Below are 26,882 nucleotides of genomic sequence, written 5' to 3'. Positions count from 1 at the left end.
GTATGGAATGCTTTTGGAGGAATGAAATGTTATTTAGGACTTTTCTTATAATGGCCACAAAGTATTTCTTGAGCGCCCATGCAGATGAGATCTTGAACAGCTGCATGGAGCACACAGCAGTCATGATTCCTGCCTCTGTGAACTAACTTGAATAAAGTCTTTCATCTAAAGATCTCACTGTTGGTCTATTTCATGAATCTCTCATCTCATCTTTGAAGGGCTCATTCAGTTTAATACAGTTTAACTTTGTGCTGTAGAGCTCTAGAAATTGCTGTTGTGACTTATAATACACACAAAAAAAGATAACTTAAAGTAACTTAAGAATTCATTGAAGAATTAGATAAAATCCACACTAAAATGGTGGGAGGATTTTGTAAAGATTTAGAATAGGGATTCTAATTTAAATTTAACTAGTTATGTGATCTTAAGTAAATTTCTTTGTGGTTATAACAAAGCCTAACAGAATTTAGAGGAATAAATGTTTTGAAATGCTTGTTAAGTTTATTTGTTTTATATGATTCAGTCCTGCCTATAATCTGAGGCTCATATATCTCATGTTCTGTATGAAGTGTTCTGCAACCACTTTAGCTGTGATTAAACTGAAAAGGTCACTGTCGTATCATTTAGATGTAATTTTTAAAGTAAATACCAGATGATCGTTTCCTCATCTGTGTACTTAATGTCACATATTACCATTTATTTGGCAGTAACCCATGTGTTGCCTCCCATTTTATGTTGCATACTTCTTATTCCTGTCTACACATTATGAGTTTTTTTAATTCAGGGAACTTGACTCACTTGAATCTTCACTAAAGTTAATGTGCAGAGCTTAAGTATGGCATACACTTCTGTTATTTTTTTTCCATTGCTTTAGAGTACACGTGTTCTGTCCAATAGTGGAGAAGGTCAAATTTGACTCTAATTTTACTAAGGAAATAATTTATTATATTAAAACTACCTGGTCAGCCCTGGCTGGATAGCTCAGTTGGTTACAGCATCATCCTGAAGCGCAGAGGTTGCTGGTTCGATCCCTAGTCAGGGCGCATACAGGAGCCGATTGATGTTCTGTCCTTTTCTCTCTCTCTCCCTTCCTCTCTCTCTAAAATCAATTCAACAAACAATTTTTTAAATGTAAAAAAAATAAAATACCTGGTCATAACCTTAAAAATCTGGTATAGCTCCCCAACCCCCACTTTTGAGTATATGAACATTAGGATCCAGGGAAATTTTGATCTAGACATTTCTAACTGAGAATGGCAGAAACACCAAAAGAGCTTGGAAATAAATACATTAGAAATAAAATAATACACATGGCATTTCTTCATGCAATCAGTGAATATTAATAATGGCATCAACTAAAAGTTAGGGTCTTTGCTGCTATAGCTTGGAGATAAAAGGATTAAAAAATAAATAGACAAGATTCCTACCTGATGTAGTTTATAGTCAGTAAATAGTCAAATTAATATTTAAACCAAGCAGTAACAGTGTAATAAAGATTATGAATGATTAGGGTAGTGTGAAAGAGAGTAACTGGCTGAAAGGTGAGCTACTTTGTATATACCAATTAGATAAGGCCCCTTAGAGAAAGACACAAAGTAAGACCCAAAGGATAAGGAAGTGCCTACATTGTAGTCTCTAAATATGCTGTCTCTCTGAAAAGACTCAGAATTCCTTGGAAAACTAGCTTACTGAAGTTTTGAAATAGGAACTGCAAAAGAAAACAAAGAAACTGTCAAAGTCTGTTGTGGTCATGATATGGGAGCCAACTTGAAGGGACTCCCACTGACCACAGATGTAATAATTAGTGCATGAAAAGAATAGTGACTACAATAAATTAAAACACATCTTTTTAAAAGTGAGCAAATACTTATTTTGCCTTTCCTCTGAGATAACCAAATCGTTCAAGGAGAGAGATTTTTTAAAAAAAGAATTCCAGCTAATAAATGCAGAAAGAATGATAAACTATTCTATTTTAATGAAGTGGAATACCTAGGCAATGAAACTTCTCACATTTTCATTTATACTTTTGAGTCTTTTATGTTAGAAAATTTTAAAGTCAGTTTGAAGGATCGGCAGTGAGAATTCAGCAGGTAGGAAAGGGAGTGATGGAAAGATGTTTCCTGCAAATTGGAACAATGTGAACAAAGCTACAGAAATGAAAAAGTACTATACATATTCAGGGAAGAGTTAGTAATTTGTTTCCCCAAAGTACAAAGTATACAAGTGGTAGTATTGTGGGCATGCAGTTGTATATGAGTTCTCAGAATTCACAGTCCCTGGAAATAGTAAAATCAAACTATTGCCAAGTTTAGGAGGAACCTGAGATTCAAAGGAGCTTTTTTACAGTTTCTGCTACCCTGGCTCATTGAAATGGTAAGCAGAGTATTCGGCAATAGATTTAATGAAGCCAAATTGATTTGGCTGCAGATCTTATTGGAAAGATACCATAGAGAGAAACTTTAATTTTACTTGGGCAACCTCTGCTTAAAGTATGCAGTCTATTAACGTGATTGTTCTTCATTTCAGCAATTTATTCTTTTTAAAGTTGTATGTATAGAGATGAACATCTCAAAGTTAATAGTTTCTAACCCATTACATCAGGCCCTGATACAGTGTTAGAGGACCACATATATTCCCATCTGAAGGTAATATGTTCTGCATTTGGAGTGAGTAGTTGAACCTCACTTGCCAACAAAAATGTCTTTTCAAATTCTGATACCCACCATACCTATTGTAGATAACTCTTTTGTTCAGGTTCATGTTGTATGGATAACAGTAAGTGGGTATATGTCTTTGTAAAACTAATGTTTTCATTTGAAGTTATTGTGTCATTTAAAAAGCAAAAGCCCTTAAAATTTTTCTAGAAAAATATTTGTATGGAATAACACCAAGGTTTATTCATTGATCGTGTAAGTCACTGGGTATCTGTCTGCTCCAAATTGGAAGTATTATTACCTTTCCTGGTACTGTATGAAAATTTGGCTGCTGGAATTTAGAAATGCGATACATTTCACAGCAGAGGAGTGGTGGGAAATTGAGATGTTAAGCTGTGTAATCAGGTTTGTGGAGGTGGACAGCTGTATTCCCTGTTATATACCACAGGTAGTTTGCTTTCTTGGCTGGTCACATAGTTTGATGAAGTAAAAAAGCATATTAATTTTCAATTTCCTCATCCTTACATTCACCTTTTTCTTAAAAATGGAGATGAGAGAAGTCTATGACAATGACGAAATAAGTTATAGTGTTCTTCCACTTAACATTGATTCTTTACTTCAGATTTTAAATTTATATTTGGAAAGATGAGATTTGCTAATTACTGTGTTTTAGGAAAGAAGTCTCCTTAAGGCACAACACTTATTTTATAAAATATATATGTTTTTTAAACAGGGTATCCAGAAGTTGACTAGTCAGTATCTGAAGAGAGATTGGCCTGGAATAAAAGCTGATGATCGGAATGATTACAGGTAACTTAATGAAGTAGCTCTTTCCCATTTTCTTTAAAAATTGTTTCACTGAGAGCCATGTCACATATAGATAATGTAGACTCCAGTTTTTCAAATTGCTTCTTTCTCTGCTGTTTTTAGACATAATTTCAAAATTATTAAAAAGTGTTAATGTTTTACAATATATGTATATAATCTATATAAAATAAATCATTTTATATATGTTAGACCAAGATTACATTTGTTTAATCAGTTAATACTCACATATGGAATTTAGAGAGAGTAGAGGACAATGAAACACAAATTATATCCTTAGTAACCTACAGCTAAAACACATTGCAGTAATAATGAAACAAGATTGTAGTGTTTCACCATGATCATTGACTCTTCGTCCCAAAACAAATTCTAAATTTGTAAAAATGGGGTTTTGTGAGCATATGGGGGAAGAGTTTCTCAGTTTGTGTGTTTGTTTTAAAACAGGGTATCCAATTGACTGATTGATTTAAAAAACAGAGTATCCAGAAATTGGCTAGTTACTTTCCCACATACATTTTGAAGAAGAGAGATGACAATGAGATATAAATTCTGTCCTCAGGAACCCTACAGATATCTTTAAAGTATTTGTAATTTTGTTTAGATATTAGTATCTTTTTTGAGATTAATTTAGAACTATTTATTGGCTTTTTGCTCCTAAGTGTTGACGGAACCAGAAGTCAAAGATATTTCAGGGTTTGCTGTCTAGTTAGAGTTAAGACTGATGCCCTAGTAGAAGGTGGCCCAAAGTTTTTGAAATCCGTTGATGCTGCCATCATGAATATGGTCCCTGGTAAGCTCATGTGTGTTGAGAGCTCTCTGACTATCCTCCTCTGGACCATTTTACTCTTCATGATGTGAGACAGACAGTTGCTGTGGACGTCATAAAAGCACATGTCAAGAAAGCAGCTGGATTTGCCCTGGCCTGTTGGCTCAGTGGTAGAGCATCAGCCCGGAGTGTGGAAGTGCTGGGTTCAGTTGCTAGTCAGGGCACACAGGAGAAGTGCCCATCTCCTTCTCCACACCTTGCCCTCGTGCTCCTCTCTTTCTGTCTCTTTTTTCCTCCTGCAGCCATGGCACTTTATTGGAGCAAATTGGCCCTGGCTCTGAGGATGGCTCCATGGTCTCAGTGCTAAAGGAGAGCTCAGTTGCTGAGCAACAAAGCAATGCCCCAGATGGGCAGAGCATCACCCTCTAGTGGGCTTGCTGGGTAGATCCCAGTCAGGGTGCATGTGAGAGTTTGTCTCTGCCTCCCCTCCTCTCACTAAATTTAAAAAAAAAGAAAGAAAGAAAAAGAAAAGCAGCTGGAGCTGACAAAGTCACCAAGTTTGCCCAGAAAGCTCAGAAACCTAAATGTTCATTATCCCCAGTACCTGCCAACCCAATCTTAATTGATGGTGGAAGAATATTCTCAGAACTGTTTGTCTTAATTGGCCATTTAAGTTTAATAGTAAAAGACTGGTTAATGATTATAATGCATTGTAAAACTTTCAGAAGGAAAGGAGAATGTTTTGTGGGTCGTTTTTTTTTTGTATTTTTCTGAAGTGAGAAGCAGGGAGGTAGTCAGACTCTGGCATGCGCCCGGCTAGGATCCACCCAGCATGCCCACTAGGAGGCAATGCTCTGCCCATCTGGGGCGTTGCTCTGTTGCAACCGGAGCTATTCTAGCACCTGAGGCGGAGTCCATGGAGCCATCCTTGGTGCCCAGGCCAACTTTGCTTCAGTGATACCTTGGCTGCAAGAGGGGAAGAGAGAGATAGAGTGAAAGGAGAGGGGTAGGGGTGGAGAGGCAGATGGGCGCTTCTCCTATGTGTTTTGGCTGGGAAGGTCATCTTTTTTTTTTTTTTTTTGATGGGCGGGTGGTAGTTTTTAAGTTATTAGTTTTTTAAATCAGTACTTTTTAATGGAAACAACTTGACCAAAAAACCTGTCAGAACTTTGAGACCCAGTAAAACAAAGTTTAATGAGAGAGGAAAAAAAAAGACTAATATCCATGAAATAGCAGCAGAGAACCCAGGATAATTAAGAACTCATACTGAAGTGTGTGGTTGGGAGTCTGTATATGAAATTATCAGGAAATTTTAGGTCTCAGTAATGGTGGCGAGAGATACTCTTGATCTCTCCCCTTGAAATGTCAACAAATTGAATCATCATAATGCAGTGAAGAAACCCCAGCTGTGTTCACAGGCATGCCTGAAAGATCTGTGCACCAAATAGACTAAAGGTAGAACAGGTTGAAAAGGGGCAGCAGATAAAATGCATTCCAGGTCAGCTCTGAAGAGGAGACAAACCCAGAGTGACTGGGTTAATTTTTCTCTGTCCGACTTCAGGGAAGAGGGAAGTTCTGGCTGTCTGGGTTTTGTCTGAGAATGGGTATGGAAAGGGAAACGTGGAGTAACTGGGTCTCCTTCAGCTGGGAGGAGCAGTAAGACAGAGGGGCAGAGGGTGACATACTAAACCAAAGTGGCCAGAGCTCAGGATCATGAACACTGTTCCTGCTGTCTGCCAAAAGCTCGCACTCGGTAAAGACAGAAAAAACTAAAGCGTAGCCTCCCAGATCCCACCTCCCTCACCTTGTGGGTATGGAGAGTGGCAGAGACAAACCCCACAGCTAGCTCTCCAGAGCTACTCTCTCCCATGAAGAACAGGGGTGCTCTGCATCTGGTCCCCGGTCTGTTCAACATAGGGAGGAGCGCCTAGAGGCATGAGATCACCACTGCAAGAGCTGGAAAGCCAAACAAAGCCTTAAAGATGAAGCTGTCACAATATGCCCCACCCACCAATGTGACTGCGGCCCTGCTACATCATTGTGACTGTAACATCTCAGCAGAGGACAGCCCAGGAATTTCACAGAGCTAAAATTTGTAATACAGTGACACCTACTAGAAGAAAACAGTAACCTCTCAAAACCAATTTTTTTTAACTTTTTTTCCTTATTATTCTTTTTCTCTTTTGAATTTCATTTTCTTTAATTTTTATATTTTTTATTCTTATTTTTGTAGGCATTTTGTTTGTTTTTGATGTTTCTTTTGGTTTTTTATCTTTTTATGGTTTTTTAAATTTTCTTCTCATTTTTAAAATTTTTATTGTATTTAAATGTTTTTCTTTTTCTTTCTTTTTAGTTGTTTTTTGTTAGAGTTCTTAACAATACCACTCTCAAATGCCATCAAGGAAGAAGAAATTGAATACCATGGCTACACAAGACAGAGACATAATTCAGAAAGAAATGAAAAATATCCAGGAAAAAATTTTCAATCACATAAAAATCTTGAAGTTAAATGATAGAGAATTCAAAATTGAAGTTTTGAAAATACTCAACGAGATGCAAGAAAACACAAATAAGCAACTTAATGAGCTCACCAAGGAGATTGACACTTTAGAAACAGAGATGAAGAACTCAATACATGAATTGAAAGCTGAGGCAGCATGGTTAGCTAATAGAACAATCCAGATAGAGGAAGGAATGAATGGCATTGGAGACAGGAAACTAGAGATGCTACAGAGAGAAGAGGTGAGAGACCCATGAATTTAAAAAAATGAGAGAGCTCTACAAAAATTGTCTGACTCCATCAGAAAGGACAATATAAGAATAATGAGTATATCAGAAGAAGAAGAGAGGGAGAAGGGAATGGAGAGCCTATTCAAACAAATAATGAGATTTTCCCAAGCCTATGGAAAGAGTTAGAGCCTTGAGTCCAAGAAGCGAACGGAACACCAAGTTACCTTAGCCCAAACAGATCTACTCCAAGGCAGATCATAATAAAATTGTCAAAAATCAATGACAAAGAAAGAATCCTCAAGGCAGCTAGGGAAAAGAAGAACACAACATATAAAGGAAAGCCAATTAGGTTATCATCAGAATTTTCAGCTGAAACTTACAAGCCAGAATAGTGTGGACCCAAGCATTCAAAGTACTGAAGGAGAGGAATTACCAGCCAAGAATACTATATCCACCAGTTATCCTTCAAATATGAAGGAGAAATAAATACTTTTTGCAGACATACTAAGGGAATTTATTACTAGAAAACTCCCACTGCAGGAAATACTCAAGGGATTATTTGACCAGAAACAAAGAACAAAACAAATCAAAACTATAAGTAAAAGCTCCAACAAGGTCACAGTAAAAACAAGAGTAATCTGTGACCACAAAAACATAAAAGAGGAGAGGATAAAGATCTGCAGTAGCAAAGGAGGATGGAGTATAGAAGCACTCATAAAACAAAGGACTCCTATAAATGTGACAGTTTTTCTCTTAATAGCCTAATGGTTATCACCCACAAAAAAGCCACTACTGAAATACACAGCTTATAAAAAGAAGAAATAGGAAAGAAGTATGGAATACCACTAAACAAAAACAACTGACAGAAGCACAAAAGAGAAGAACCAAATGAGACACAGAGCTACCATAAAACAAAACATACAATGGCTATAGGAAATCCTCTGGTGTCAATAATTACCCCAAATGTAAATGGACTGAACTCACCAATAAAGGGGCACAGAGTAGCAGATTGGACAAAAAAGCAAAACCCAACCATATGCTGCCTTCAAGGGACACATCTAAGCTGCAAGGACAAAAGTAGATTCAAAGTGAAAAGTTGGAAAAGGATTCTCCAAGCAAATCGTATCCAAAGAAAAGCAGGTGTGGCCATACTCATATCTGACAATGCTGACTTCAAGACAACAAAGGTAACCAGAGACAAAGATGGACATTTCATAATGATAAAAGAGACATCATGTCAAGTAGATGTAACTCTTCTTAATATATATGCTCCGAACCAAGGAGCACCAAAATATATATGACATCTACTAACTGATCTAAAAATAGAAGCAGACAAAAGCACAATCATACTTGGAGATTTCAACACACCATTGATTGCTTTAGATCATCTAAACAGAAGATCAATACAGAAATACTGGCCTTAAATGACACACTACACCAATTGGACATAATAGACATTTACAGGACGTTTCATCCCGAAATATCCACTTATACATTTTTCTCCAGTCTCGAGGATAGACCATATGATGGGCCACAAAACTAACATCAACAAATTCAAGAAGATCAAAATTATACCTAGCATATTTTCTGACCATAAAAGCCTTTGAAATTAAAATTCAACTGCAGAAAGGAAGTAAAAAAAAAACCCACAAAACTGTAGAAATTGAACAACATACTTTTAAAAAATGACTGGGTCAAAGAAGAAATAAAAGCAGAGATCAAAAGATTACACAGACAAACAAAAATGACAACATGACGTATCAAAATTTTTGAGATGCCATAAAAGCAATAATAAGAGGGAAGTTTATATCATTACATGCTTATCTAAAGAAACAAGAGAGATCTCAAGTAAACAACCTAACATCACAGCTTAAGGAACTAGAAAAAGAAGAACAAAGGCAACCCAAAGTCATAGAAGAAAGGAATTAGTAAAAATTAGAGCAAAACTAAATGAAATAGAGAACAAAAAACTATAGAAAAATTATTACAACAAAGAGCTGGTTCTTTGAAAAGATCAGCTCAGTTTGTTAACCAGGGGTTGACAAACCCCTGGTTAAATTCACTAAGGGAAAAGAAGAAAGGGCTCATAATCAAAATCTGAAATGAATAAGGAGAAATTACCACAGATATCATAGATATACAAAGGATTATAGTAGAATACTATGAAAGATTATATGCCACCAAATTCAACAACCTAGAGGAAATGGATAAATTCCTAAAATTATACAATCTTCATAGACTGAGTCACAATGAAGTGGAAAACCTAAATAGACCCATAAGCAGGGAGGAAATAGAAACTATCAAAAACCTCCTCCAAAATAAAAGTCCAAGGCCAGATGGTGACACTAGTGAATTCTACCAAACTTTCAGAGAAGATTTGGTACCTATCCTTCTCCAGAAGTCTTCCAGAAAATAGAATAAGAAGCAATACTTCCTAACACATTTTATGAGCTCATCATGACCCTCATACCAAAACTTGGCAAGGACAACACACACACAAAAACCTATAGATCAATATCTATAATGAATGCAGATGTAGAAATCCTAAACAAAAGACTAGCAAATCGAATACAACAATGTATTTAAAAAATAATACATCACAGTTCATTCCAGCAACACAAGGGTGGTTCAAGATATGGGAGTTGATCAATGTAATACACCACATCTACAAAACAAAGTACAAAAATTGTATCCTATCAATAGATGCAGAAAAGGCATTCAATAAGCTACAACATCACTTTATGTTTAAAACACTCAATAAAATCAGAATAGAAAGAAAGTACCACAACATAATAAAAGCCATATATGACAAATCATCAGCTAATATCATACTAAATGATGAAAAAATAAAGGCTTTCTCTAAAATCGGGAACAAGACAAGGCTGCCCACTCTCTCCACTCTTATTCATCATAGTTCTGGAAATCTTAGCCAGAGCAATCAAGCAAGAGAAAGAACTAAAAGGCATTCATATCAGGAAAGAAAAAGTAAAGGTATCACATTTTGCAGATGACATGATCCTGTGTATAGAAAACCCCAAAGACTCCACCAAAAAACTATTAGAAAAAATAAACCAATGCAGTAAAGTCACACGATAGAAAATCAATATACAAAAGTCTTTCCTACGTGCCAACAATGAAACTTCGAGAAATGAACTAAAAAAAAATCCTTTTACAACTGCAACAAAACAAAATAAAATACCTAGGAATAAACTTAGCAAAGGATGTGAAGGACCTATATACTGAAAACTACAAAACATTATTGAAAGAAATCGAAAGAAATGCAAATCAAAACAATTGAAAAGACACAATGAAATGTAGAAATATTCTATGTTCATGGATTGGAAGAATCAACATAGTTAAAATGGCCATATTACCCAAAGAAATATACAAATTTAATGCAATTTCCATCAAAATCCCAATGTCATTTTTTAAAGAAATAGAACAAAAAAATCACCAGGTTTGTATGGAACCATGAAAACACCCAAATGTCCAAAGCAATCTGAAGGAAAAAGAATGAAGCCAGAGGTATCACACTACCTGACTTCAAATTATACTATTGAGCCATGATAATCAAAACAGCATGGTATTGGCATAAATACAGACAGACAGACAGACCAATGGAACAGAATCGAGAGCCCAGAAATAAAACCACGTATATATGGGCAAATCATCTTTGACAAAGGAGCCAAAAACACACAATGGAGAAAAGAAAGCCTCTTCAATAAATAGTGCTGGGAAAATTGGAAAGCCACATGCAAAAGAATGAAATTTGACTACAGTTTGTTCTCCTGCACAAAATTTAATTCCAAATGGATCAAAGACCTAAATATAAGATCTGAAATAATAATTACATGGAAAAAAACATAGGTACTAAACTCATGGACCTCGGTCATAGAGAACAATTTATGAATTTGACCCCAAATGCAAGGGAAGTAAAGCAAGAATTAATGAATGGGTTTATATCAAACTAAAAAGCTTCTGCACAGCAAAATAAACTGACAACAAAACAAATAGGCAACTAACTAAATGGGAGATGATATTTGCAAACAAATAGCTCCAATAAGAGGTTAATATCCAAAATATACAAAGAATTTACAAAGCTCAGCAACAGACAAGCAAACAATTCAACTAAAAACTGGGAAGTGGACCTGAACAGACACTTCTCCCAAGGGGACATATAAATGGCCAACAGAAATATGAAAAGATGCTCATCTTCACTAGCTATTTGAGAAATGCAAATCAAAACTACAATGAAATACCACTTCACACCTGTTAGATTGGCTGTTATTCACTGCTGATGGGAATGCAGATTAGCACGACCATTATGGGAGGAAGTATGGTGGTTCCTCAAAAAATTAAGAATAGAACTACCATATGAGCCAGCAATCCCTCTACTGAATATCTACCCCCAAAACTTGAAAACATTGGTGCGTAAAGACACAGGCACCCTTCCTTGCAGCACTATTCACAGTGGCCAAGACATGGAAACCAGTGTCCCTCAAAAAAGGATTGGATGAAGAAGTGGTACATATATACACTGGAATACTACTCAGCCATAAGAAATGATGACATAGTGTTGTTTACGACAACATGAATGGACCTTGAGAACAATTATACTCAGTGAAATAAGTAAATCAGAAAAAGCTAAGAACTGTATGATCTCACACATAGGTGGGATATAAAACAGACTCATGTACATAGATAAAAGTGAAGTGATTATGGGGTGGTTGCAGGAAGGGAGGGAGTAAAGCAGGACAAATATACAATGAGGGAAAATTATTTGACTTTGGATGATGGGTATACAAAATAACAGTTTGGTGCTATGGAAACGTCTACCTGAAACCTGTCATATTTCCCATGTATAAGACACACATTTTTTTCTGGAAAATTTGGGGTCTAAAAACTGGGTTCGTCTTCTGCAGTGGCTGTAGATGTTTTTACTTGCATTCCTGCTTTTTCGTGCTTGTATTTGCCCTCACTGTTGAAGACAGTGATTCGTCATCAGACACAGATGAGGACAAGCTAATGGATGGGAGTTTTGACAGAGATGAGGAGTTGTATGAATTTTATGATGAATAAAACTTGAGTCCAATAACTTTATGTAATACTTTTTTTTTTTCAAGTTTCGGGCCCCAAAATTAAGGAGTATCTTATATATGGGGAATACTCTTATTGATCAATGTCACTCTGTTATATTTAATTTTCCAAATAAAATTTTTTTAAAAAGGAAATCAGATAATTACCTGATCCTTAGATAATTCCTTAATGGGGTTAGAAAACTGAAAGTACAGGAGAAACCTTTATAGTTCTTCACTATTGCAGGAATAACTGATAACTTGGTAGGTAGCATGATAGTATAAGTAATAAATTTTGTGATGTTGCCATGTAGAATAATAAAGGAAAATAAACAAAAATAGAGATTTTCTTTTTTTTTTTTTTTTTCATTTTTCTGAAGCTGGAAACGGGGAGAGACAGTCAAACAGACTCCCGCATGCGCCCGACCAGGATCCACCCGGCACGCCCACCATGGGGCGACGCTCTGCCCACCAGGGGGCGATGCTCTGCCCATCCTGGGCGTCGCCATATTGCGACCAGAGCCACTCTAGCGCCTGGGGCAGAGGCCACAGAGCCATCCCCAGCGCCCGGGCCATCTTTGCTCCAATGGAGCCTTGGCTGCGGGAGGGGAAGAGAGAGACAGAGAGGAAAGTGCGGCGGAGGGGTGGAGAAGCAGATGGGCGCTTCTCCTGTGTGCCCTGGCCGGGAATCGAACCCGGGTCCTCCGCACGCTAGGCCGACGCTCTACCGCTGAGCCAACCGGCCAGGGCAAAAATAGAGATTTTCTTGTGGACTTTTTAGTAAGTACCTTCAAAACAACCCCATGATGTACATATAAATTACAGTACTTAGAAAGCTGAAACTAGAGGACTTGTAGTGGATTTGGCAGTTTTGTTTTTTTTGTGTTTGTCAGCTTTGTTCTGAAACAAACAGGTTTTCTACAACTACCATACTGTAAAGTAGTTTTCTCAGTATCTAAAAAAGCTCTTAGAGTATAGAAAGCAGTTGATTAATATTCGCTGACTGAAGAATGAAGTAGAAGGAGGAAGAGGAAGGACTACAGAATGACTCCTAGGTTTTGTCACTTGGGCAACTGAGAGGATAGTGGTACCGTTGTGAATAAAGACAATATAGAAAGATCAGGATCAAGGATGAGAATGGCAATTGGTAATTTTTTTGTTTGTTTATTAGTAGTTTGTTTTCTTTCTAGTCATTTTAAATTTCCCTTTTAACTTTTTTTGTATTTATATTTGTATTAGTAGTATCCAAGAAATGCATGTTTGTATTAATAGCATGTGTGACAGAATGAAGTGCAGCCCCCGCTTCTTTCCCAAGCTTCTTTTACTCACACTTCTGCTCCCCTAGAGTAATTGCTGCTAAAAGTGTGTGGTCTTATCTTCTATCTTTTCCTGTGCAATGCACAGTTTTGGTGTTTTTAACATAACTGGAACCATTGTATACACACATTTCTCTAACTGCCCCCTGCTCACACTCACTTGAGAGTTTATTTTAAGACTTCCTTTTATGTCAGTATGTTCGGGTCCTACATGTTTTTTAGTGACCGTGATAGTGCCATACTATGATTAAATTGTAGTTTTGTTGTTTATTTCTCTGTTGGTGGCTATTTAGTTCATTACTATTGCAAATAATGCTGCTGTGGATATCTTGGGTATGAACATAGTATGTCTTTGTGAACTGTGAAAGTATATTAATAGGGTAAATTTATAGCCATGCTGGGCCAAAGGGTTTATATGTTTAAAATGTTGATATTGTAAATTATCTTTCATAAACTCCTGGTTAATATACAGAGTGGAACAAAAATAGGTTAACAGTTGTGCATATGCAAAAGTTTATTTTGTATTATTATTTGTTAATTGTTGTATTATTTGCCATCCAAACAACTGTAAGCCTACTTTTGCCCCACCTTGTATTTTACTTTTTTTCTAATTTGATTTGAAATTGCCCACCCTTTTCATTTTTTACCAACAGGTCATGTGATAAGTCTTTTGAAATCTTTGCCAGTCTGATAATATATGCACCTTTTTGTTTATTTATTGTTTATTCAGTGAGAGGAGGGGAGGCAGAGACAGACTCCCGCATGCTCCCCAACTGGGATCCAGCTGGCAAGCCCACTAGGGGGCAATGTTCTGCCCATCTGGGACCGTTGATTTGTTGCAATGGGAGCCATTTTTTAGCACCTGAGGTAGGCCATGGAGCCATCCTCAGCACCCAGGGCCAACTTGCTCTAATTGAGCCATGGCTGAAGGAGGGAGAGGAGAAGAGAGAGAGAGAAGGAGAGAAGTGAGAGCGGGAGGGGTGGAGAAGCAGATGAATGTTTCTCCTGTGTGCCCTGACCATGAGTTGAACCTGGGATATCTACATGATGGGCCAATACTCTACTACTGAGCCAGCCAGTCAGGGTCTATGTACCTTTTTTTTTTTTTTTTTTTTTTTGTATTTTTCTGAAGCTGGAAACAAGGAGTCAGTCAGACAGACTCCCGCATGCGCCCGACCGGGATCCACCCGGCATGCCCACCGGGGGGCGATGCTCTGCCCATCTTGGGGTGTCGCTCTGCTGCAATCAGAGCCATTCTAACACCTGAGGCAGAGGCCACAGAGCCATCCTCAGCGCCCGGGCAAACTTTGCTCCAGTGGAGCCCTGGCTGTGGGAGGGGAAGAGAGAGACAGAGAGGAAGGAGAGGGGGAGGGGTGGAGAAGCAGATGGGCGCTTCTCCTGTGTGCCCTGGCCGGAAATCGAACCCAGGACTCCTGCACGCCAGGCCGACGCTCTACCACTGAGCCAACAGGCCAGGGCTCTGTGTACCTTTTAATGTTGTTAAACCACCTCCATTTGCCTAGAAACTGAATTTCTGTAACACTCCTTTTTCTTGGACCTTTTGAGGGCAGGTTTTCATTCTGTCTTTTTCTGTTCAGGCTGCTATAACAAAATTTCATAGATTGGGTGGCTTATAAATAACTGAACTTTAGCTTGACTGGTGGTGATGCAGTGGATAGAATGTTGACCTGAGACGCTGAGGTTTCAAGTTCAAAACCCCAAAGTCACCAGCATGAACACTGTGTCACCAGCTGAGCATGGTATCATTGACATGATCCCAAGGTTGCTGGCTTGAGCAGGGGGGTCAACTGTCTCGGCTGAAGCCACCCTTCCTCCCCTCTCCTCCCTCCCACCATTAATGCATATAATGAGAAGCAATCAGTGAACAATTCAAGTGCTGCAACTATGAGTTGATGCTTCTCATCTCTCTCTCTTCCTGTCTGTTTCTGTTTCTTTTTTATTTCTAGCAAAACAAACAAACAAACAAACAAACAAAACCAGAACTTGATTTCTCAAAGTCTGTGGGCTGGAAGTCCAATACCAGGATGCCAGCACAGGTGAATTCTAGTGAAGTCCTTTTTCTAAGTTGCAGATTTCTCAGCTCCTGGTTGTGTCTTCACATGGGGGAAGGGGTTTGGGAGCTCTGTGGGGTCTTTTTTTTTAAGGACATTAATCTGCTTTATGACTTTATCACCTCACAAAAGCCTTCTCTCCTAATACCATCACCTTTGGGGGTTAGGATTTCCACATACGGATTTTGAGGGACACAAACATTTAAACCATAGCAAGTCTTTTCTATGTAAATATTTCTCAGTTTCCTCAGTTCTCTAGTGACTGTTTTAAGTACTTTTATCTATATCCCTATCTTTAAATATTGCCTATAAACTAGTAATGGTCATATGTTTTATTAACTCTTCATCCTGGAAACCAAAAAGTCAGCTGCTTCTAACTTTCACATCTTTATAAATCTCATCTTTTATTTTGTTTGTTTGTTTGTTTTTAAATGTTAAGTTGCTGCTTCTCTGCTTGTAATCTCTCCCTTTCACAATTTTATTTGCCGCAATACCACCAACCTATCTGTATGTCTTTGTAAAATGCCACTACTGTCACTCCCCTGCTTGAGAATTTTCTGTTGTTTCTCCTTACCCATAGGAAGAAATTAAAAAACAACAACATTTTTTTAAATGATATTTAAAGCCATGAAGAAACCTGGCTCCACATTACCTTTCTCTTCTCTCTGGCCATTTCTCCCACTTTTTCCCTTGGTTCCCAACCCCTGGGCTCTCAGGCTGCAGTTGTATTGCGATTCTCATCATACCTCACCTGGACTTCACCAGTCATCCTCCCTGCCTTTACTTTTTACCTTGGCTTAAGATACTCTCCTTTCCTATCAAGAACAACAGTACTTGAACACTTATATTTTTAAACACCATGCTTTTTCCTTGTTACCAGTTACTGTATAAACTAATCCTAGATTACTAACTTAGCACATTTCTAGAGTCTTCTGATGTGTGGTGTGCTGTATTTTGGGGCCTAGGTTTGAGAAGAGAGGAGAAGGTAGAAAATAGTTCTCCAGAAGAGTGAGAGAATAAGTCACTTCAGAGAATACAGTAGGATTGCAGGGCAGTAGCACTAAGGCGCTACTAGAATTATTGACATCAATTTAAAGTGAGATCAAGCAGCATGATTATGGTGTTCTCAGCAACATTCTGCTGCACAGGTATCGGTATGTTATAGACAGAATTTTGGATTTAACCAATGTCAGAACTTGTAGATTACTTATGTGAAGTCTAGTGAAATAAAAACTTTTAAAATCACTTTATAATCAATTATTATTTTTCCTCAATCAGAATGAAAAATACCACTAGCATTGAAACTACCACTATTATGATAATAAGAAGTACTTCTATTTTTTACCATGTTTCCGCTGCTATTATTGTTTGTTCATTTGAAAGAATCTGCCACCTCATTTGTATTTAATTGTTAAAATAGCCTTGTGAGGTTCATGGTTGCAGGTATTTTTGTTATTTATTTTCCAGTTGAGGAAGTGAAAGTATAGTGAAATGTGTTACATATGCTTATATTGGTTAACTTGAACCCAGGTCTTCTGACTGACTAGTAACTGAATTTTGTGTTTTTTCATGATGTCTCACTGTTGAAAATATGATTGCCTGCTATAGATCTGCTAGTCTCTAAAGATCTCTTTTTAAACTCTATAATGAAAATATTTTTTATTGTACAGTCCTCATTTTATGATATTATAGAGTGAATTTATACATTCATCCATTCATTTTTTCATTCATCACATAGTTATTATAACCTTTCTAAATGTTAGGCCATGTGCTGGGTCCTAGGAATACAATAGTGAGAAAGACTATTGTATACCCCTGCCTTCATGAAAGTTTCACTATTATGAGAGGGACTTTTTTTTTTCTTTTTCTTTTTCTGAAGCTGGAAACGGGGAGAGACAGTCAGACAGACTCCCGCATGCACCCGACCAGGATCCACCCGGCACGCCCACCAGGGGGCAACGCTCTGCCCACCAGGGGGTGATGCTCTGCCCCTCCGGGGGGTCGCTCTGTTGCGACCAGAGCCACTCTAGCGCCTGGGGCAGAGGCCAAGGAGCCATCCCCAGCGTCCGGGCCATCTTTGCTCCAATGGAGCCTTGCTGTGGGAGGGGAAGAGAGAGACAGAGAGGAAGGAGAGGGGGAGGGGTGGAGAAGCAAATGGGCGCCTTTCCTGTGTGCCCTGGCCAGGAATCGAACCTGGGACTTCTACACGCCAGGCCGACACTCTACCACTGAGCCAACTGGCCAGGGCCAAGAGAGACTTTAAACAATTATATAACACTATTTTTAATTGAAGGAAAAATACTCAAGCCATATGAACAAATGACAGAGAGGGACTTGATTGAGCCTGTGGGTTGGTTTAGTGGTGATCATAAAAGACTTCCCTAAGGACCTGGCTATGTAGCTCAGTTGGTTGGAGCATCATTCCAATACACCAAGATTATGGGTTTGATCTCTGGTCAGGGCACATACAAGAATCAACCAATGAATGCATAAATAAGTGGAACAACAAATTAATGTTTCTCTTTTCCCTTCCCCTTTCTATCTCTCTCTAAAATCAGTTAAAAAAAAAAAGATTTTCCTAAGGAAGTTGCATTTAAACTGAGATTTAAAGGATGAACAGCAGTCATCTAAGTTAGTGATTTTCAACTGGTATGCTGCAAGAATTTTTAAGACATGCACTACCTGACTATTTAGTCGGAGGCACTGACCTCTTTTCCCTCAGATTGTCAAATAAAAAAAATTACAACAGCCAGCACAATGGTCATTCAGTGTGAATGAATCAAATCAAAATTATACCTATTTTTTGTCAGATCAGCAAAAAAAGCTAACATTCTTTTTGTTGTGCCGCTCAGTATTTTAATAATTAGTTTATGTATGCCATGAGATGAAAAAGTTTGAAAATCATTGATCTATGTGTGAAGGGGTAAAGGGAAGAGAGTGCTACTACCTTAGGTCATAGATCCCTGCCTTTCCTCCTCCCTCCCTCCCTTCCTTTCTTCCTTCCTATCACAATTCATAATGGTTCTTTCTCATTTTTATTATGATTTTAAAATGTATTTTAATATAAATTAATAGATAATATAGCACACAGTACAGTACTGAGTTTTTTCTCAGTGCATTTGAGAAAATCAGTTACTTGGACTGCTTAGAAGGCTCTGGATGAGTTTACATCCTAGGTTCCATTGGCTGTCATGCAGTAAGCATGGAGGACATTTATTTTGCTGTTCCTAAGTCTATCAGTGATTTTATGCTGATAGTTTTTACTGGCATACCACACTGAATCTTTTGTCCAGAAGGAAAGTGATAGACCACTGTTTAAATAAATGAATATTTCCATCTAAACTGGTTCATTGGACATATTACACATACTAATTCTTTACAAAAACTAATCATTTCCTTGGTTGAAAAATAGTTTCAAGTTTATTTAGTTCTAAGTAGCATGAAGACTCAGGTAATTTTTCTTTGCTTTTACATGGTCATCTATTGACCCCAAGTTAGCATTTTATGTAGCACGTGGCCCTCTACATTGCTGTAGCAGAAAATTCACATGACACAAGAAAGGAAATCTCAGGAGATGAATATTATAATCTATTAGTGTAAGCATCTCTTTTTAAGAACCAAAGTACCATCCATTGTTGTGATGTTATAAAATATGTTTATAACTAGTGTAGGGGCATACTAAAACTGGCCAAGGCATTTAGCAAAGTAAAAGAGAAGATTTGAAAAGGAAGTTAGCTACAAAAAAGTAAAGATGAATAATTCTTTGATTTCACTGAGAGATGGCTGAGCACATTTATCAAGGAAAGGTGATGGGATTTGCTTGGAATGACTCCAAGCCACGATGGATGATGGTTAAGACTATTAACAACAGAAAAACAGATGTAGAGCAATAATGCCATAGACTTCTTTTGTCAGACAAATAGATTTCCCCAGCACCCAAGCAATTGTTCATGATTTCTTTCCTACCCCTAGCCACATCAGTTTACATAAGAGTGTAATATGATGTAGTTCAAAGAGATTGTACTTTAGAGGTATTCATCCTTCATCTGTATCTCAGTACTGCCACATTCTTGTGTAATTTAATTCTTTAAATTTCTCTGGGCCTGAGTTACCTCATCTATAAAATTAAGAAAATACCTTGTTGAAATAATAACCCTTGATATTCATAATAATGACCCTGAGACAGTCAAAGGCCTGGACAATCTGAATTATTCACCGATTTTTATAGTGTTATCTTTGTCTAGAATTGTAATTCTTGGACCACTTTACTCCAGTAACCTGAATAGCTTAATTAATCAAAACAGCCCATTGCTAAGCGATAGAGAATTAGAGTATATGCTGTGTTTCTACTTATGTATGCTAAAAAATAGTGCTACCTATAAACCAATATAAGTACACTTTAGCAAGAGAGAGAGAAGACAGACAAGAAGGGAGAGGGATGAGAAGCACTAATTCTTTGTCACGGCACCTTAGTTCATTGATTGTTTCTCATATGTGCCTTGTGTAGGGGGCTCCATCCGAGCCAGTGACACCTTGCTCAAGCCAGCGACCTTTGAGCTTAAGCCAGTGACCATGGGGTCATGTCTTGAGCTGGTGACCCCACAGTCAAGCTGGTAAGCCTGCACTAAAGCCGGAGACCTCGGGGTTTTGAACCTAGGTCCTCAGCGTCCCAGGCCAATGCTCTGTCCACTGCACTACCGCCTGGTCAGGCATAAATACACTTTTCACTTATAAGGACATTATTCATTCTATTTGTCAGTGTTAGCCTGTGAACAAAAGGTTAGCCAACTTTTTCTTTCTTTTCCCTACCTAATACTTTTCTGTCCCTCTTTGAACTTAGGAGCATGTATCCTGTTTGGAAATCTTTTCTCGAGGGAACAATGCAGGTAGCCCAGTCTCGGATCAATATATGTGAAAACTATAAAAACTTCATTTCTGAGCCTGCAAGGACAGTGAGAAGCTTAAAAGAACAGCAACTAAAAAGGGTATTGTTTCTATTTGTTCTTTTCTTATATGCATTTTTAATATCTTAGTGTTGTTACATTTGTAATCTTCAAGATTATATTAAATTGCGTTTACTACTTGGAGTTTTTCTGTTTGGTCACAAATGATTCGGATTTCAACATCGATTTCCTGATTACACATGTACCCTATAACTATTGAATTTTATTAACTGACAGTGGTGCTTGTAATATTAATCTGTGGACATTCTGAAAACTCTGTAAACACTTAACAGATATTAATTTTCAACTTAACTCAAGTAAATTGATCTTAATTTCACAATATTGGTATAGTTTGGTGTATATTAAAATAGTTACAATGTTGTCAATCTCAGTGAGTCTTAAAAAATTCATTATAGCTTCAACTTGAGCTGTTTTGTCGCATAATGATTTCAAGGAAGTTAAACACATTTAGACAAAATATAAAATTATTGCCAAAAACAACATACTCTAAAATTTGACTATGTAAAAACAAGTTTTCAAATCTTTTTTTGATTATATGGAAATTTGAAATTCACAGAAAAATCATTACAAATGATTGTGATGAAAAGTTTGCTATTGAAAATACATAGGTGATTGAATTGTGTCCTTTTTGGAAATTGAGTTACAAAAATAAGGATAATCATGACACCTAATAAGTAATTAAATTTTTTGTATGTATTGCTACTTTAGAAAATACTAAGGTAAATATTTAAGAAAATAATATTTCAGAAGCCATCCAGTATTTTTATTCTAATTGTTATTTGGATTTTTGGAACTTTTATATGAAAAAACCCCAAAAATATTAATCTTTCTTGTTTGTCAAGATGAGTTTAGTAGCATAAAATCAATATGTTTAAGTATATTGTGTGTATATATAATTTTAATCTTTTTCGAATACTCGGATATTAGTTGATATTAACATACTTGTATAAAATGCCTTTGTTTTATCTTTGACTAAATACCTCTTCCTAAACAAACTTGGTAAATAAGTTATAGAACCTCTGACCAAACAATGCTTTCAGTTTGGAAGAAAACATTTTGTGTATGTATATATATATATATATATCCACCTGTACATACTGAGAGAGATAGTAAATTAATATGAGTATAACTTCGTAACCCCAGAAATACTGCATTTCAAACAGCCAGCACATTCACCAAAATGAATTGAATTACTAGAATGTTCCACCTTTTTTACTATCAGAATTTTTTTTTCTCCCTGGAAGTTAGAAGCGGGGAGGTAGACAGACTCCAGCATGTGCTGGACTGGGATCCACTCGGCATGCCCACCAGGAGGCGATGCTCTGCCCATCTGGGGCATTACTCTGTTGCGGTGGGAGCCATTCTAGCGCCTGAGGCAGAGGCCATGGAGCCATCCACAGCGCCCGGCCAACTTTGCTCCAATGGAGCCTTGGCTGCTGGAGGGGAAGAGAGAGACAGAGAGGAAGGAGAGGGGGAGGGGTGGAGAAGCAGATGGGCGCTTCTCCTGTGTGTCCTGGCTGGGAATCGAAGCCGGACTTCCACACGCTAGGCCGATGCTCTACCACTGAACCAATCCGCCAGGGCTCAGAATATTTTGAATTTACCACTTCGACTTTTTTCTTCCATTGGTTGAATTATCTCTGACCTGAATTTTTAACCAACAGTCCTGTGCAAATAATCATGAGACTGGACAAGCCCATGTATGTGAATTTACTTTTATGTTTTATCTAAGCAGTTGTTAATATTAGGTAAATATTGGGCTGAGCTATCACGTCTCTGAGATTACAAATGACACAAACCTACTTTAAACTAGTTTAAGACAAGAAGAGAGTGTATTAGCTTGTAAATTTCAGCATAGATATAATCTAGGCAGGGGTGGATCCAGGTGCTCAAATGATGGTAATAGAATTCAGTTTTTCTTCTCATCCATTAGCTCTGCTTTTTCCAATGGCTTCATTCTTTAGCAGCTCTCTCCATATGGTGGCCACCAAAGTGCCAGATTTATAAATCTTGTAACTAGCCATTCTACATTTTCCATTTTCCCAGTATTTCCAACAAAACTACTAAGGATTGAAACTTTTGAATTATCTTGGGTCACAGCCACCCCCCAAACCCTCTAGTCAGGAGTTACAGTCCTTCTGCAAACTACATGGACTAAAAATGGGGAAAGAGATTCTCCAAAGTAAAATGGAGATGGGTTCCCAAAGAAACAGCAAGCAAAAGCAACAGATGGCCACTGCAGTTGTCTTCTCCAGTTGTACCTCCCAGACATTACAGCAAACTAACTCCATCGGATCAATAAACCATTTACTCTTTTTCCTTCTCATCTCAGGCTCTGCCTCCTTGTTTGAGCTTCTTTTGAATTAATCTTTTCTTTTTAAAAATGTTTTATTGTAATAAGAAATCTTAGATTTTAAGTGTACAACACAGTATTGTTTATAGACACAATGTATTGTCTACAGAAATGATGTTGTGCAACCATTCTCTAGAAGTTGCTCATTTTGCACAACTGATATTTTGTGCCTATTGATTAGCAACGACCTCTTTCCTCTTCCCCCAGTCTCTGTCAATCACATTTCTCTTCTTTGCTTCCATAAATTTGACTGTTTTAGCTACTTCATGTTAATGTAATCATTTAGTATTTTTCCTTTTGTGACTGGCTCATTCAACAACATAATGTCCTCTAGTTTACTCCTTGTTGTTGTATGTTGTAGGATTTCCTTCTTTTTTTAAAAGGCTGAATAATATTTCATTGTATGTATATGCCATGTATTTTGTTACACGTTCATGTGTTGATGGACATTTTGGTTGTTTCCACATTATTTATGGTTTTTGTGAATAGTGCTGCAGAAACATGGGTGTTCTAGTATCTCTTCTGGATCATGATTTCAGTTCTTTTGAATAAATACCCAGAATTGAGATTGATGAATTATATGGCAGTTCCTTTTTTAATTTTTTGAGGAGCTGCCATGTTGTTTTCTGTAGTAGCTACACCATCTTGCATTCCTACCAACAGTGCACAGAGGCTCCAGTTTCTCTACAACCTTGCCAACTGTACTATCTTTTTTTTTAAATAACCATCCTGACACATGTAAGGTAATAACTCATTGTAGTTTTAATTTACATTTTACTGATGATTAGTGATGTGGAGTAATCTTATAGTTTTTATTGTCAGTTTTCTTCACTAATAGCTTTTACTTATAATCTTATACTATTCTTTTAGTAATTACCTTAGAGATTCCAATACTCCTCCCTGACTTATAATTTACCTCAAATTGGTGTTTTTACTATTCTCCAAACTTTACTCTAAATTAACTTATTACCTTGAATCAGTATTTTATCACCTCATGAGCAATATAAAAATATTCCAACAGTATAATTCAATTTACCTCTTCATTATGACTTCTAGTAGTCGACCTTTTGACTCTCTGTTCATCTCTTCTGCACTTTTCCTGCAGTTTTTGTATTTCTATCCTTTTTTCTCATTACTTCAATCTGAATATTATCCACTAATATCTTGCAGTTTATTAGTACTCTTCTGCTGTTGCTGTTTCTAATCTGCTTTTAAAGTTATCTATTGGAAAATGAATGTATTTTTCAGTTCTAAAATTATTATTTGATTTAAAAAAATAGATTCTATGTTTCTGGTATAATTTTCCATCTGTTTTCTTTATCCTCTTAAATATGTTAGTCCTAGTCTGCATTTCATAATTCTATCTGAAACACTGTAGGTCTCTTTTTCACATTTAGTGTTTTTCATGGTTTTTGTTTATTTAGTTCTAGTGTTTTAATATACTTTGCAATGCTGGACATTATGAATAAAAATTGTAGAGGCTCTGAAAGATGTTTTCTGTTTCCAAAGAGTGTTAGGTTTTCTGGCTTGCAGATAGAAGACTATCAGATCACGTTGATCCTATTAGGGTCTAGATTTTTTTTAAGGCTGGTTTATTTCACTTTTGTTCTTATTTGTAGGGTTTTAAATGAAAGTGTGGTGCTTACCATAGCCCTTCTACTTTGACAAGTCTTGAACTCCAACCTTTGTCTTTTCAATGTCATGTACCTACTCAGATCCTCTGATCACTGATCAGCTCATTAGCCTTTCAGCTACTTTTCTTTACTGGATTTCGTAGAGTTTCACCCCACACATGCTATTTAGGAATCAACTGATGACTTGGGGAGATTGCATAGAGATTTTTGAGTTTGCTTCTCTGTTCTCTGTAGTACCCTACTTTCCAGCTCGTAGCCTCTCAATTCCCAACTCTTTTGGCATCCTTGAACCAACCTCTGTTTGCAGTCTGGTAAGAATGCCACTTTCTGTGTATATAGTATTCTTTGTGAATAATTCCCCAAATACCCTAGGGAAAAAAGACAAGTTGAATATAGAGCTTACCAAACTGTGCTTTCCTTCTCCCAGCTATCACTGTCTCTGAGCCCAGTGTGTACATATTGCTGTTCATTAATGCGGGCAGTTTTAAAAAATCCATTTTGTCCAACTTTTACGGTTTTCAGACTATAGGAAGGTAGTCTGAAACAACTTGTTCTGTCATTATCACAACCAATTTTGACTTAAAATTATCCCTCTATAACATTTTAATGTTCATGTTCTTTTTAAATTTTTCTCTGTTTTGGCAGTTTTCTTTTGTAATATTGGAACTAAATCCACACACATTACAATTATAAAGGATCTGACCATTGTGGAGATTATAATGAATTATATCATAGCTTTTCTAAATCTTTTCTAAATGATTTTTAAATCATTTCCTTTATGCTGATATTTGCATAAATTAAGAGCCACAGTGATATAAAGCTTTTGCCATTCTTTTTTTTTTCCTACTGAGGTATAATTGACATATTAGCTTCAGGTGTACAACATAGAGTTAATAGCAATAGGTCTAGTTAATAACCATCATTCTTATACTTAATTAGCCATGCTTTTGTCCATAACTCTCATTTATACTAGAGTTTACCTTCCTTGAAATAATTGTGGTTCCTGACCAGGTAGATCAGTGGATAGAGCGTTGTCTGGACATGCTGAGGTCACAGGTTGGATCCCTGGTCAGGGCACATATTGAGAGGTAATCAGTGAGTGCACAACTAAATGGAACAATGAATTAATGCCTCTCTCTCTCTTTCTCTCTTTTTCTCTCTTTTCCTCACTCCCTCTCCCCCTCTCTCCCTCCTCCATTTCTCCCTCCTTTCCTCCCTCAAATCAATGGCAAAGTTAAAAATAATGATTGAGCCTGACCAGGCAGTGGCACAGTGGATAGAGCAGGGGTCAGGAACCTTTTTGGCTGAGAGAGCCATGAACGCCACATATTTTAAAATGTAATTCCATGAGAGCCATACAACGACCCGTGTACATTATGCATTATCTAATAAAAATTTAGTGTTGTCCCAGAGGACAGCTGTGATTGACTCCAGCCACCCGCAACCATGAACATGAGTGGCAGGAAATGAATGGATTGTAATACATAAGAATGTTTTATATATATATATATGTATTTTTTTTTTTTTTTGTATTTTTCTGAAGCTGGAAACAGGGAGAGACAGTCAGACAGACTCCTGCATGCGCCCGACCGGGATCCACCCGGCACGCCCACCAGGGGCAACACTCTGCCCATCAGGGGCGATGCTCTGCCCCTCCCGGGCGTCGCTCTGCCACGACCAGAGCCACTCTAGCGCCTGGGGCAGAGGCCAAGGAGCCATCCCCAGCGCCCGGGCCATCTTTGCTCCAATGGAGCCTTGGCTGCGGGAGGGGAAGAGAGAGACAGAGAGGAAGGAGGGGGTGGGGGTGGAGAAGCAAATGGGCGCTTCTCCTATGTGCCCTGGCCGGGAATCGAACCCAGGTCCCCCGCACGCCAGGCCGACGCTCTGCCGCTGAGCCAACCGGCCAGGGCCTTATATTTTTAACATTATTTTTTTTAAATAAAGATTTGTCTGCGAGCCAGATGCAGCCATCAAAAGAGCCACGACTAGCTCGCAGAAGACCCAGGTTCAAAACCCCAAGGTCACTGGCTTGAGCACGGGCTCACCAGCTTGAGTGCAGGGTCATAGGCATGACCCCATGGTTGCTGGCTTGAGCAAGGGGTCACTTGCTCTGCTGTAGCCCCATGGTCAAGGCACATATGAGAAAGCAATCAATGAACAATTAAAGAGCCGCAACAAAGGATGGATGTTTCTCATCTCTCTCCCTTCCTGTCTCTCTGTCCTTATCAGTCCATATCTCTGTCTCTGTCATAATAATAATAATAATAATAGTAATAATGATAATGATTGTGATTCACATTTGTATAACATTTTAGGGTTTGTGAACTGCTACCACATTCATTATAGTCTCATTTGATTTTTATAACAATCTGTTGGGTATGTAAATATTACATGTTAGGTATGATGAAACTTAGGCTAAAAAAAGTTAAAGAAACTTATGTGGTAAATAACAAAGCAGAAACCAGTTTATACTACTTTCTAATTTAATTTCCT

General features: G+C 37.6%; 1 protein-coding gene across 2 annotated transcripts in view; it reads left to right on the top strand.

Annotated features, from left to right (window-relative positions):
* Window positions 1-26,882, top strand: part of FCHSD2 (FCH and double SH3 domains 2) — a 281,274-nt gene that overhangs the window by 111,214 nt on the left and 143,178 nt on the right. For both annotated transcript variants that reach the window (XM_066367902.1, XM_066367912.1), the window contains exons 4-5: window positions 3,388-3,464; window positions 20,279-20,423. In XM_066367902.1, the coding sequence (XP_066223999.1) occupies window positions 3,388-3,464; window positions 20,279-20,423 (222 nt within the window). The remainder of the gene's footprint in view (window positions 1-3,387; window positions 3,465-20,278; window positions 20,424-26,882) is intronic.

The sequence above is a fragment of the Saccopteryx leptura genome, chromosome 1, assembly GCF_036850995.1.
Source record: "Saccopteryx leptura isolate mSacLep1 chromosome 1, mSacLep1_pri_phased_curated, whole genome shotgun sequence".
Classification (NCBI taxonomy): Eukaryota; Metazoa; Chordata; class Mammalia; order Chiroptera; family Emballonuridae; genus Saccopteryx; species Saccopteryx leptura.
This window is presented reverse-complemented; position numbering and strand designations above follow the sequence as displayed.